The sequence below is a fragment of the Budorcas taxicolor genome, chromosome 17, assembly GCF_023091745.1.
Source record: "Budorcas taxicolor isolate Tak-1 chromosome 17, Takin1.1, whole genome shotgun sequence".
Lineage (NCBI taxonomy): Eukaryota > Metazoa > Chordata > Mammalia > Artiodactyla > Bovidae > Budorcas > Budorcas taxicolor.
In genome coordinates, this window is record NC_068926.1 from 72,436,989 (window position 1) to 72,450,133 (window position 13,145).

Genomic DNA, 13,145 nt, shown 5'->3' on the forward strand with positions numbered 1-13,145 from the left:
TGCGACCCCAGGGACGGCAGCACGCCAGGCTCCCCTGTCCTTCGTCGTCTCCCGGAGCTCAAACTCACGTCCACTGAGTCGGTGATGCCATCCAACCATCTCCTCCTGCCGTCCCCTTCTCCTCCCACCTTCAATCTTTCCCAGCATCAAGGTCTTTCCTGATCAGTCAGCTCTTCGCATCAGGTGGCCAGAGTATTGGAGCTTCAGCATCAGTCCTTCCAATGAATATTCAGGACTGACTTCCTTTACAACTGACTGGTTGGATCTCCTTGCAGTCCAAGGGACTCTCAAGAGCCTTCCCCAAAACCACAGTTTAAAAGCATCAACTCTTTGGTGCTCAGCCTTCTTTACGGTCCAATTCTCACATCCATACGTGACTACTGGAGAAACCATAGCCTTGACTAGATGGATGGATAAATAAAACGTGCTACACCTACGCAATGGAATATTACCCGCCAATAGGGAGGGGCGAAATACACGCCACAGCATGGCTCATGGATAAACGCCGGAAATGCTTTTGTAAGATGCCAGTCACGGAAACACGTATCTTGCGACTGCACTTCTGAGAAAAGGACAGGACGGGCGCACCGGCAGCAGCAGACAGCACGCAGGTGCTGCCTAGGGCAGGGGAGGACGGCGAGCGAGGCTAATGGGCGCAGAGCTTCCTGGGGAAAGGCTCTGGGGAGACCTCTGCGGGCCCACGGTCAGGGTTCCGGGCTCTCCCTGCCAGGGCCTGGGTTCAGTCCCTGGCCAGGGAACTGCCATCCCACAAGCCAAGCAGTGCCATCAAAAACAGGAAAAGAAAGAGAAGAAAATCCTCTGAAACACATCATGGGGATGGCTGCACAACTCTGTGAAGGCCCTAAAGACAACCGAATCGCAGACTCTACTGGGTGAACCGTACGGTGTGTGAGTCAGAGCTCGACAGGCTTTATAAAAGAAGAAACGCTCACCATCCTCTGTGTGCACGGGCGGCTCAGCCTCCACCCACACGTGCTCACTGACGTGTGCGCTGGTCTACAAGCCCAGGCCAGCCAGCTCTACCTTCCCGGTTCAGAAAGTATTTGCCTCATCTAAACACTCAGACAGGCTCAAGCTTCCCCGACGGAGCTCTGTGCGTCTCGACAGCCGGCTCCCCCACACCAGAACCCGACCGTGAGTACTGCTTTGCGCTCTCGACACAGAGGGCCCCAGAGCTGCAGCCCCGCGCTTGGGCGCCTGGCGCTCGGCGGAGCCAGGTGGCCCAGACAAGCCGCCTTCCGTGTGTCTGCCCCGCTTCACTGCCACCAGCAGCTCTGCCCCTGGGGAGCGTTCACAATGACAGGAGAGGTCACGGGGCGCCCAGGCGGCCCCAGTTCCTGCGAGAACTCACAGAGGGCCCGCCCCAAACACTCGATCCGCCGCCCCCAGCCTGTCCTCGCCAGGGCCCCACCCTCCGCGAGCCATCACCTGCATCTCGTAGAAAGGGGCGGGAGCCCTTCTGGGCCCACCTGCCAGGGCCCGACCCCTGGGGAGGCCTGGGCCTGAGGACACAGGGTTTCTGCCTCGGGGCACTGTCCACAGGAGCCGCCAAGGCCCAACAGCACCCTACAGGACTCACGGGACAGGGTGCCAACAGGCCGGCCTGGGTGCCCACACGCTGCCCTCCCACAGCTGTCCCACAGACGCAGAGCAGCACCCAGCAGCGGGCGGCCGCCCCGCCCCCGCGGCCTGGCGCCTGCCCCCCGCACCGCCCCAGGCTTACCCGGGTCTTGGCCTTCAGGAACACATGGCTCTCCATGTCCTTGCTGGACTTGCTGTGGGCCACTCCAGCCTTCCTCATAGCATCTTCGCTGGAATACAAAGGGGGAGAGACGTTGGCACAGGCTCCCTGGCCAGCGGCCTCGCAGCAGCTGTCCGGGGCCCACGGGCGGCCTGCCCGCCAGCCTGGCCGAGGCCCAGGGCAGCCACGGAGGGAGGGGCCCTCAGTACAGCAAGGAAAGGCGGCCGGGCCCTGAACGGCGGTCACCCTGGCAAGAAAGCAGCCACCTGGCTCGGGCCGGCAGTGGGGCCAGGCGAGGGCTGCTCACCAGCAGCACAGTCGACGGCAGAGTGGCGGCTGCCTCCAATTCTTGCCTTCACAACTCCGGCACTTAGTCACCTTAGCCCCCCCAAGGCAAAGTTCCCACATGCAGGTCCTCCCAGGGGGACCAAGGAGATGAGCCCGACCTCATCAACCTCCAGCTCAAGGCAGATGCTGACCTCACAGATGCCAACACACACACAGCAAGAGACCCATTCGGAGCCAGGTCTCCATTACACGACGGCCTGCAGGGCGACAGCCGTGCGCACAGCTGTGCTGGAGCCTCTCTGGGTGGCAGGACACACCCTGAAGCCCCACACAGGTAAGGCCAAGTGCGCACCTGTCAGGAAGGAGGGGCCCCCAGCCGGGCCCCTGCTCGCAGGCCACCCTCTTCCCTGCAGGATGGGTCTCCCCGCCTTTCTCCCCAGAGCTGGGCTCGCTGATAAAGAACCCCGCACCCCCACAGGAGAATCCAACAAGCCTGGTCCAGCAGGTACCGTGGGCTTCTGACAGTTCCAAACACACCCACACCCCGGGCACCACGAGTGTGCAGGGGGCTGCAGGACCACACCTGTCATCCCAAAAGAAATCCCAGGAAGGACGCTACATGCTAAGACAGACAGATCTGCACTAACGTGTGAAGAAAAGTAGATGCCACGGAGCCACCCCGGTGCCAGGTAACTCATTCCCCACGTGAGGTCAGAGTTCCCACCTCCTGCCTCCTTCCCCGAGCCTGCACCTGCGCCGGGCCCAGAGGCAGCAACAGGCTCCTGCTGGAGAGGCAGCCAGAGCGGAGGGGACCCACACACCAGCACACATGCAGCCAGGCTCAGAAAGAGGCGCCGGGCAGGCCGGGGCAGCGCACAGCAGGGGCTCCACACGAAGTGGGCTCTGAGACCCCAAGCACCTCAGACAGAGGCGACTGAGCAGACCCATCCTCAGGGGGACGGGGGCCCGCCCCTCTGCCCAGGCAGAGCTCCACTGGTCTCTGGTCCAGACCTGACCCACCACCCGGGCCCCCGCGTCCCCCAGCCGGAGCCCAGAAGACACCTGGGGGCCTCCCCTTCTCGGCTCATCCTCACCCCGCGGCTCACCACACCCGGGCCGCTCTGTGGTGGCCGCCGCCTCCAGGCCTGCACAGTGGGGAGCTCCGCTCAGGCAGCGTCCAGACCTCGTCCCGACGCGGCGTGCCACTGGGCGGCTGTGCCTGCACGTGAGCCGGACGTGCGCTCAGGCCACGGGCCCTGGCCACCCAGACCCCCACCGGGGACCCCGTGCAGGGCGCCACCTCCAGGAGCCCGTGCACCCCTCCTGCAGAGGGTGGATGGGACGGTGCCACCTCACGGGGTCACGCTGAGGTCACAGGAGGAGCCTGTCAGGCACACAGACACAGGAAGCACAGGGTGTGAAGGGAGCCGGTCGGGGAACAGTCTCGCTGGAAACTCCCGCCCACGCTCCCGTCTCTCCTGACACCCCCCTCCTCAAGGCGGCCGCCCCAGGTGTGACGGACCACGTTCCCAGTACCCCGCCCCTCCCTCTCGGGCCCGTGCCGAAGCTCCTGGCCTCAGGGGGACCGGATGCCCTCCGCCCACCCAAAGGCTTTCATGCCACCGAAGGAAACATGCCCGATCTGGGCACCACGACACCATCAGCCAACGGGCCTCCCGGGGGTGGAGGTTTCTGCAGCCCTGCCCCACTCTCAGGCCACCTGGCCAGGTGCTGCCCGCGTGTGCAGGCTTCTTTCTCAGCCACTGCGGGACAGAAGCCTGCAGCTGGCGGCTGACCCTGCACCCAGCGTAAGACCCGAATCGCAGCAGCGCGGAGGACGGCAGGGCGCGTGCCAGGCCCGCAGCGGAAGGGGCAAGGCCCTCTGAAGCACAGCACCAGCGCACACAGCACAGAGCGGGAAGGGCTCGCCAGGTGGGAGACGCTGAGGCCTGCCCCCAAGACCCCAGGGGCGAGGCCTTACGCCAAGGCCACGGAAGGGGAGCCCGGAACCCAGGTCACTCCAAAGCTGACTGAGCCCCTTCATCACCATCGCCAAAAGCCCCCTCCTCCCTATCATCACTAGCAAGCCTCCTGACTCCCCAGTAGGCAAAGAGGCCCACTCCAGGGAACACCCTGTGGCTCCCCAACTGATCACTTCACACCAGCCTTCCAGGAGGCACTTTCTTTGTCTTGAGGCTAAAAAAATTGGCATTAACTCAGGAAAACTGTCGACTCTCCCTTGAGAGGACAACTCCTGTCGGGAGTTTTCGGCCCACTGCACTCACGGTGCCCACGTTATTTCTGCTCTTTGTTCTTAATAAACTCACCACCTCCTGAAATGCTCTACATCTGGAGACTCTATTCCGACCTGCACGCAGACTGCCTCAACGGAAAAGAGGTTCGTCCCACATCTTTATCCGCCACCCATCAGAGAGAGGAGAAGTTCAAGCCCTGCCCTGAGGTCCAAGGAGGGGTGCCAGGGCCCGAGGCGAGCTCCCCACACCTGCAGCACAGCCCGGGGAGCTGACCGGCGAAGCACGGCTCGGGCCAGCACAGGAGAGAACTGTCCCACCCTCCTTAAACGCCGCCGGGCACCAAGGAAGCCCGGGAGCCTGCCTGCAGAGGAGGGAGTCACCACGCCGGCCCCGCGAGGGGGCAAGCTGCGTCCGGCTCGCACGTCCACAGCGTCCACACTGTCGAGTCGGAGAAGACCTAAACTTTCTTTGGTTTGTCCCTTCAAGTATTATACTCTCTTACGCAGCGAATTCTTTAAAGACCGTGAACTTTTTTTGAGAGGAGGATGGTAAGGGGTCAGCCAGAATGAAAAATAAGTAAATATATATGTACACAGGTCCCAGTGTGCACTGTGGCTCTCGGGAGAGGAGCCCACCTGCCGAAGAACAGAGCCATGTGAAGGGTGAGGCGCTAACTGAAGTCATAATCCAAACAAACACATTCCCTATCGTAACCTCACCTGAATCAAAGTAAAATTAAGTAAGAGCTGAAAACCCAGGTTGGAAAGAGGGACTGAACCGCAGGTATAATCTCCACTTGCCATCACGGAGCCCTGTCAGAGTGAGCAGCTGGCCACGGGCTCCCACACACCTAACGTGGCAGATCAAGAGCCCCTGGAGACGCTCAGCAGGAGGCAGCAACCGTCAGGAAACTACCTTTATTGCCCAAGTGCAACAGACAAGCCACCGCACCCATTTAGCAAGAACAGGACACTGTAAAACCAGAAAAGTCAGACTGCCAAAAAAAGAAGTTCTTACAAATGAAAGTTTATTAGATGTTAGCAGGGAAAGGTCAGGGGTGAACCTGAAGCCGTCTCCCGCAGGGCAGAGCCAGGAGGCAGGAGATGGAGACAGGAGGAGCGCCGAGGCTGCGGAGCCCTGGGGATGAGCACAGCCCCGTTGGGGGGGGAGCGAGTGGGGGGCGCTCCTTGAAGCGCCGCCCTGAGCTGGGGAGAGGAGAGGCTCCCAGCCTGGGGCCAAGCAGCAGCGGGACGGGCGGCTCAGTCCCCGGGGAGCCCCTCCACCGAGGAGGCCGTGAGCACCAGGACGGACGCGCCTCCCCGGAGCCCCTCCTGGAGGCTGCTGGACCGAGACACTGAGAGAAAGAGGAGGGAGCCTCCAGGGAGCAAACCCGACAGCAGGGCCCTGAGACACCAGCCCTGAGAGGGCCCCGCCCCCAGGCCGCCAGAGCCAGGCGGGCGAGCACAGGCGGCCCCGTGGCACCCAGGCCACTGAGGCCGCAGCCCTCGGCCAGTGGGCCCAGAGGGGCCGACCACAGAGGGCCGGCGCACAGCACCCCCTGCGGCAGAGACCACTCGCAGCGGCCCGGCACCCAGGGGGCTGCGCTGAGGGCCGGAAACGATGGGACGCAGCTGGCTGAGTCACCAGCCGCAAGCAGATGCTCCGGCCTGAGAGGAGGACGCCTGCCCGCCCTCACAGCAGCCGGGAGCCTGTCTCAAGCCACATCCCAGACCTCCACTCCGTCTTTTCTCCTCACGTCCCTGTTGGTCTGACGGAGCCCTCCAGTTTCCGCTGGAAAGACTCCTCAACGGCGGATGAGGCTCAGGGAAAGGAGGAGACCTGGAGAAGCTGCCGCTGCTCTCGGGAGGGTGTGTCTTATTTGGGCTAGAGGAGCCACACGAGCTTCGTCAGCCTCTCCACTCTGCACGTCTGACTCATCCCGGCACTGACCCCGGGGCTCCAGGCCTGGGACCACGGTGGCTCCCCAGGTTCCAGCCCTGAGCGCGTCCCAGCCACCCCGGGGCAACCACCCGGTGAGGATGGTCTGTGTCAAGCCAAGAGCTTACGAAAGTGCTTATCTCACAGGCCTTGTGAAGTGTTCGGGAGGAGCAAAGCCGCGAGATCCGCACTTGATTCGGGCGGTGAGACTCACGGTATCGGATGTTACTGAAGATGGCCCAGGGGAGGGGGGACGGGGGAGGGAGGGGAAACGCTGGTCCCGGGATGTGAGCTCTCCGGGTAGTGGGGGGGCCGCACTCCCACGATCCCCACTTCTGTGAGGGGTTGGAGAAGTCCTAATGGGACTTTGAACAAGATGGGAAGCAGAAGGGCCATCTCGTCTGGTGCAAGCCTGCTCACACCCTCATCCTGTCGGAGAGCCCGCCCTTACAGCCAGTTCTAACCCTCAGCAAATGCTCCCGGGGGGAGGCGGGGACACAGAGTTTTTACAGCAGGGGCACACTGTGCCCCTCTGCCTGGCAAAGTAATAAAGTGTCTTTTCTACTTCATCCAGACAGACAAATGGGCGTTTCCAGCACACAGGAAGACACCGTGGAGATGAGGAAGGCTCCCGTTCACGAGTGTGCTGCAGTGGGGCCCCCACACAGGGAGCACTATGTGGCCTAGAGAGCCTGGGCCTCTGGGACGGGGCAAGCACTAAGCCTCAGAAAACCTGCTCTAGTAAACAGAAGTCGGTCCAGTCCCTCCCCACCCAGACAGACCAGAGGCTCGCCGAGTCCCAGCTCAGTTCAGTGGCTCAGCCATTGCCAACTCTCTGCGACCCCATGGACGGCAGCACACCAGGCCTCCCTGTCCATCACCAACTCCCGGAGTTCACTCAAACTCATGTTCACAGAGTCGGTGATGCCCTCCAGCCATCTCATCCTCTGTCGTCCCCTTCTCCTCCCGCCTTCAATCTTTCCCAGCATCAGGGTCTTTTCCAATGAGTCAGTTCTTCCCATCAGGTGGCCAAAGTACTGGAGTTTCAGCATCAATCCTTCCAGTGAATATTCAGGACTCATTTCCTTAGGATGAACTGGTCAGATCTCCTTGCAGTCCAAGGGACTCTCAAGAATCTTCTTCAACACCACAGTTCAAAAGCATCAATTCTTCAGCGTTCAGCTTTCTTTATGGTCCAACTCTCACATCCATACATGACCACAGCCTTCACTAGATGGACCTTTGTCAGCAATGTCTCTGCTTTTTAATATGCTGTCTAGGTTGGTCACAGCTTTTCTTCCAAGAAGAAAGCATATTTTAATTTCATGGCTGCAGTCATCATCTGCAGTGATTTTGGAGCCCAAGAAAATAGTCTGTCAATGTTTCCATTGTTTCCCCATCTATTTGCCATTAAGTGATGGGACCGGACGCCATGATCTTAGTTTTTTGAATGTTGAGTTTTAAACAAGCCTTTCCACTCTCCTCTTTCACTTTCATCAAGAGGTGCTTAAGTTCCTCTTCACTTTCTACCGTAAGGGTGGTGTCATCTGCATATCTGAGGTTACTGACATTTCTCCCAGCAATCTTGATTCCAGCTTGTGCTTCATCCGGTTCAGCACTTTGCATGACGTGCTCTGCATAGAAGTTAACTAAGCAGGGTGACGACACACAGCCTTGACGTACTCCTTTTCTGATCTGGAACCACTGTGTCTAGCCTCGTGAGACCTGGAACCACGGACACACAAGTCCCAGCCAGAGTCCCCCAGGGCATGGACTGTGGTCATGAGAAGGCCACCACTCAAACTGAACTCAGAGTATCATTCCACTTCAAGACCATGGGTCTGTGTGTGTGCCGGCTTATTTAAAATGCACACACACACACACACAAATAAATAAAATGCACACACATCAAGTCAAGTGCCCAAAGAAACAGGGCTGAAGGAACGGGAACAAAACGTCAGCAGCAGCCACCTCTGGGCAGGGAGTGCATGGAAAGCGCCCTGCTGCTCTGAAAGCGTCTGCAATGTCACCTGAACAGAGTGGAGGGCTGTGCCCACCAGCCCCCGCCGACCGGAGCGCTGGGGACGGGCTTCCCGCTCCCCCACGTCTCCCTCCGCTCCTCGGAAACCCCCAGCTGGCGCTGAGCACGTGAAGGCCCGACCTGAGGCAGAGTCCCGAGAGCCAGCGCGGCAGCCCCGGGGACGGGGCCACGCCGCCGGGGCTGTCAGGCGCACCGCGGGAAAGCTCCGGGGACGGCGCCCTGCCGCGGGGCAATGGCGGAAAGAGCCGCCGCCCACGAGGACGAGTACCGCGCGTGGCACTCAGCAGAGCCCAGACCCCGGGGTGAACAGCGTGGGATCCGGAGGACGGCTCGTGCGCGAGCAGATGTCTCCGCGGCCAGGAAGTCAGGAAAGCAGGGCCAGCTCTGCACCGGCTGAAGCACAGGGTGCCGTCCGTTCAGGACGCAGCCTGGGCGGCAGGTGGGCTTTACTTCAACACAGAGACACACGATGGGAGTCTGGGGAGGGCCCTGGGCCCCAGCCCCACCCTCAGCTTTAGCGCCCAAACTGACCTCAGCCCTGGACAGGGGTCCCCAAGTGCTCCCTGGGGTGACCCTCAGCACCCGATGGCTGTGAAGGGCCCCCCCGGTGGCCCACAGGGCCTTCTCTCCACACCCGGCGGCCAGATCACTCCCTCACACCGCACCTCTGAGGAGGACGGAAGGGACGCTGGAAAGAGGGAGAGGACGGGGTCAGCGGGGACGAGGCGGGCACTGCCCCAGCCCCAAAGCCGGGGCAGGCTTCGGAGAGCACGCGCCCGGGCAGCACCTTCTGCCTCTGCCTGCCCCGCCCGGCCTGGATGCCGAGGGGCTGAGCAGAGGCCACCGGGTCACACCCCGCCCTGGTCCTTACCCTGGTCCCCAGGTCAGGAGCACCCGCTGCTCACCACCAAGTCAGAGCAGAGCCCGGGGAGGACTGGCGAGCGGAGAGAGGACGCGCCCGAGCGCTCTGTCGTCACAAACAGCCTCAAAAACGACAAGTTCAAGAGTCTTCTCCAAGCACTCACTGTGCCAAGCAGGTCACTGCACCTGGATACACAACTCATTCAGGCCCCGCCTGGGTTACAAGGCACGCCTCCTTTTGTTTGCCTTTGGCCACACCCCACAGCTTGAGGGACCCCCGCACCAGGGGTGGAACCGCACCCTCGGCAGTGACAGGGCCAAACGAGACCACTGGGCGTCCTCACGGGCAGAGCTTCTTATGAAAGTGGAGGGCGTGCCCCCTGCCCTCTGGATTGTGGTTTCGAGGTAATCACACCTGGGCTGCTAACTCCCCTCCCCCGTCTCCGGGACCAGGTGCTCCTTTGCTTATCTGCTGAGCAGAACCATCCAGAACAGCCTGGACTCCCTCGTCTGCACGGCTCCACGCTGCTCTCCACACCCCTCCCTGCAGCCGCCCGACGTCCCTCACCTGAGATGAGGCACCTATGGGTGCGCACGACGCAGAGATGTGACCAGGTCCTCCTCCCCACAAACTTCTAACACTGCTGGCGAAGCAAAGTAAGCAACCATGAGTCGCAAAACCGCGAAAAAGAGTTCACCTGTTCCGTTCACGCCAGGATGCATCCCAGAATCCAACAAACTCAGGAGGAAGCAGGACCACGGTGGGCGGAACCATCAGGGGTCAGGAGTGGGGATGATGCCAGACCCCCGACAGGGAAGAGGAGAAACGACTGCAGCCGGAGGCAGGGGGCAGCGGGGTCTGGCGGGAGCCCTCCCACTGCATGGGGGCAGAGGCGGGCAGGGAACCCGGACAGGCAGCTTCAGATGGAAAGCAGAAGCCTCTCAGCAGGGGTGGGGAGGGCAGAACCGCCTGAAGGCGGCCGTGCCGGCACCGGGCCAGGCGGAGGAGGCTGCCCACCCTGACTCGGGGCACAGGGCGACTCGCCAGCTCACAGCCGCTGGAGGAGACCGCGGCCCTCCTCCTCCGCCCTGCACACGGGGTCTACCTCTCCTTCCAAAGATTTCTGATTGCACACAAGTACACGGTGACTATTAAACTACACAGTACCCACGTGCACTACAGATCAGAGAGAAACTAACATCACCCAGACAACCAGCCAAAGCTAACGACTCAAGCGCAGCCTGCACCCGACATCCACGGCTCGTGGGGACGCCAGCTTGCCTGCATCCCGCATGCGTGGTGCTGTGCCTTTCTCAGACTCTGAGACGAGCACCCATCAGGGTGACCCACGGTCATCCCTGGAGAGGCAGGAAGCAACCGTGACTCGAGAACGCTCGTGACTTTCCTGTCTGGAGGGCCCAGACCAGGGGGCGGCAAGCACTCCAACAATCCAGGTGCAAAGTGGACGAGGTGGCCAGAGCGCCGGGGTGGGGCGGCGGCCGACCGCGTGTGCTGGGAGGGCTCGGGGCTCGGGGCCTGGTGCTGAGCCAGGGAAGCAAGCAGGAGGCAGGCCAGCCAGGCCCAGAGCTGGGCGCCTCTGAGGGTCTGGGCCAGCCGGCACAGACTCTGGAGGAGGAATCCCAGCACAGAGCTGAGTCCACCAGCTGCCACCCAAACATTCTGGGTGTCAGAGTGACTGGGGACAGAGGGTGGAGTCCTTGAGGCGAGAGCTGACAACTTGAAGCCGAGTGCTCAACACACAGGTGTGGCGGGGTCTTTACACTACTCGGTTCTATGACCCATTTTGAATTTTTAAAAAGCCATCAGAATTCCTTTAAAAACTGACCTTTAGGTTCATAACCGACATCACTGCCCTCAGGGATACTCTTCTGGGGCAAGTACCCCTTGCCCTTCACGAAGTGGTCACGGTCCTCCCCACCCTAGAATGCCCACTCAGGGTCCTGGACCAGCCACGGCCACCGAGTCAGGAATGGCACCAACAGCGAGACGATTTCCAGCCAGGAAGCGGCGTGAGAGCTGCAGCCCGTGAGGCCAGAGGTCAGCGGGGCTGGCGGTGCTGTCAGCCACCCTGCGGGACCCAGTGGCCCAAGGGGAGTGGCTAAAGCTGCCAACAGGAAGGCCCCTGGCAGTGGCCCCACCGAAGCGCGCTCGGCGCATCTGGCTTGGGCTAACCTCCACCCTCAGTGTCCCCAGAGGCGTGGCCACCCTTTCGGACGGAAAGGCAGTGTGCCTCGAGGCGGTGGCTGAGCCAACAGGCCAGCTCCCGCAGCAGGGCACAGAGCAAGAGCACGCCCCCACGTTTCAGCTGCCGTTGAGGAAATCCTGGGTGATGGAGGGCTCCCGTGCCCTCAGGCCACTCTCACTCCCGGTCTAGGGGAGCAGAGCCAAGCTCAGGACCCTGAAGTCAGCATCCCCCCAGTCACTTTCTGGCTGTCTCACTGGGACTTATGGTGACCAGACAGGGCCCCTGGCCTCGGGGCGCAGACGTTCTCGTGGGCTGAGCCCAGACACCAGCCCAGCCATGTGGACGGCACCTGGCGAGGAAGAAAGTGACGGTCTCAGCAGCCTCCACGCTGGAGAACAAGGCCAGAGTCACACCACGGAGGCCCGGGGCTGCTGCGGCCTGCGGGCCAAGCCAGGAAAAGCATCGGCCAAGACTCAGCGGTTTCTGCCCGAGGGAGGGGCCACAGGCAGGCTGCAGGCGCGCAAGCTCCAGGAGGCTCCCCTCCCTCTGAAGGCCTCTCCAGACCCTTGCGAGTGCGGTCTGGTGCTCTCCGCGGCTTCTGTGCCTGTTTCGTTTGCCTCTGGGTAACAGCGCTTGGCATGCTCCTTCCGGTCTGGGCTGAAACCTCCGCACCTCCCAGGTTGCAGACCTGGATCTCCCACGTCCCTTGGGGGCTGTGGCAGAAGAGGGGGCTGACCTGTTGCTGCCCCCCACCCGCGACTCCCCTCCGCACTCCCTCCCTGGCCCCCCACTGCAGCCCTGACCAGGGCTGCCCTCCCCCAGCCCCGTCTCCCACCCCTTGGGATCTGCCAGCCCAGCGGACGGTCGTTCACTCCACACCTGAAGGCACAACCTGCTGTACTCAAGGGCGGAGCCACCAATACAAAGCTCGAGGCAGCCCCTCTCGAGTTCACAGTGCTGCTCGCTGCTCACACATGCTTGTTCTCCAGAAGCCGACAGACCGGACTCGCGAGCGCAGCACTCACCCGGCGACCCCAGGAGGCGGGCCTAAGGCCCACAGAGGGCAGCTGGGGGGGGCCTCAGGGGGCTGCTCTTGCGGTCCTGCTGGGAAAGCAGGTGTTCCACAAAGAGCGCATCTGAGCCACCGGGGGTTTCACAGCGACGCTCCCCAGAGGCTGCTGTGAGCGGCGTGGGGCTCCTCACCACCTTCCCTGGCCCCGCCTCCTGCCAGGGCCCGGGTGGGGGCAGCAGGCGAGACATCACTGCGAGCCCCCAGCCCTCCGCTCCCCTCCTGCCAGCCCTGTGAGACCGACTGGACTCCTGCCTTCAAGAGGGGATGGCCAGAAAGGTGATGTGCCCGAGGTCACTCAGCTAACACGTGGACAAAGCACGGGCTCCCAAGCTTCAGCGTGCGTGCTGGAGCCGGTCGCCCGGCCAGCGGCTGAGACAGAGGCCCACACAGCCCCCAGGACGCCGCCTGCTCCTGCGCGCCTCAGCAAGTGTTTCACACGCCAGGTGCCAGTTTCACAGGATTAGAGTCCTCCGGGAAACTCAAAGGCCAGAGGTGTATTTATTACAGGGGGTGACCCACTCTAGGCAGGGCGGGCAGGACCTGCAGAGTTTGATACTGAAGCAGACCTATCAATAAAGAGAAGGAGCTAGTCAGGAATACAGGGGCGGGGCAGGCGGGGGGCAGTCTACCCTTTGTGGAATTCTTTAAATTCTCCCTGATACACTGTTTAAAGGGAAAGAACAAAGAAAGAATTTGGAACGTGCAAGAAGCTGAAAGACCA

General features: G+C 61.9%; 1 protein-coding gene across 3 annotated transcripts in view; it reads right to left on the reverse strand.

The window, feature by feature from the left end:
- MED15 (mediator complex subunit 15) overlaps positions 1-13,145 on the reverse strand; it is a 41,833-nt gene that overhangs the window by 25,584 nt on the left and 3,104 nt on the right. For all 3 annotated transcript variants that reach the window (XM_052654971.1, XM_052654970.1, XM_052654969.1), the window contains exon 2: positions 1,745-1,832. In XM_052654971.1, the coding sequence (XP_052510931.1) occupies positions 1,745-1,832 (88 nt within the window). The remainder of the gene's footprint in view (positions 1-1,744; positions 1,833-13,145) is intronic.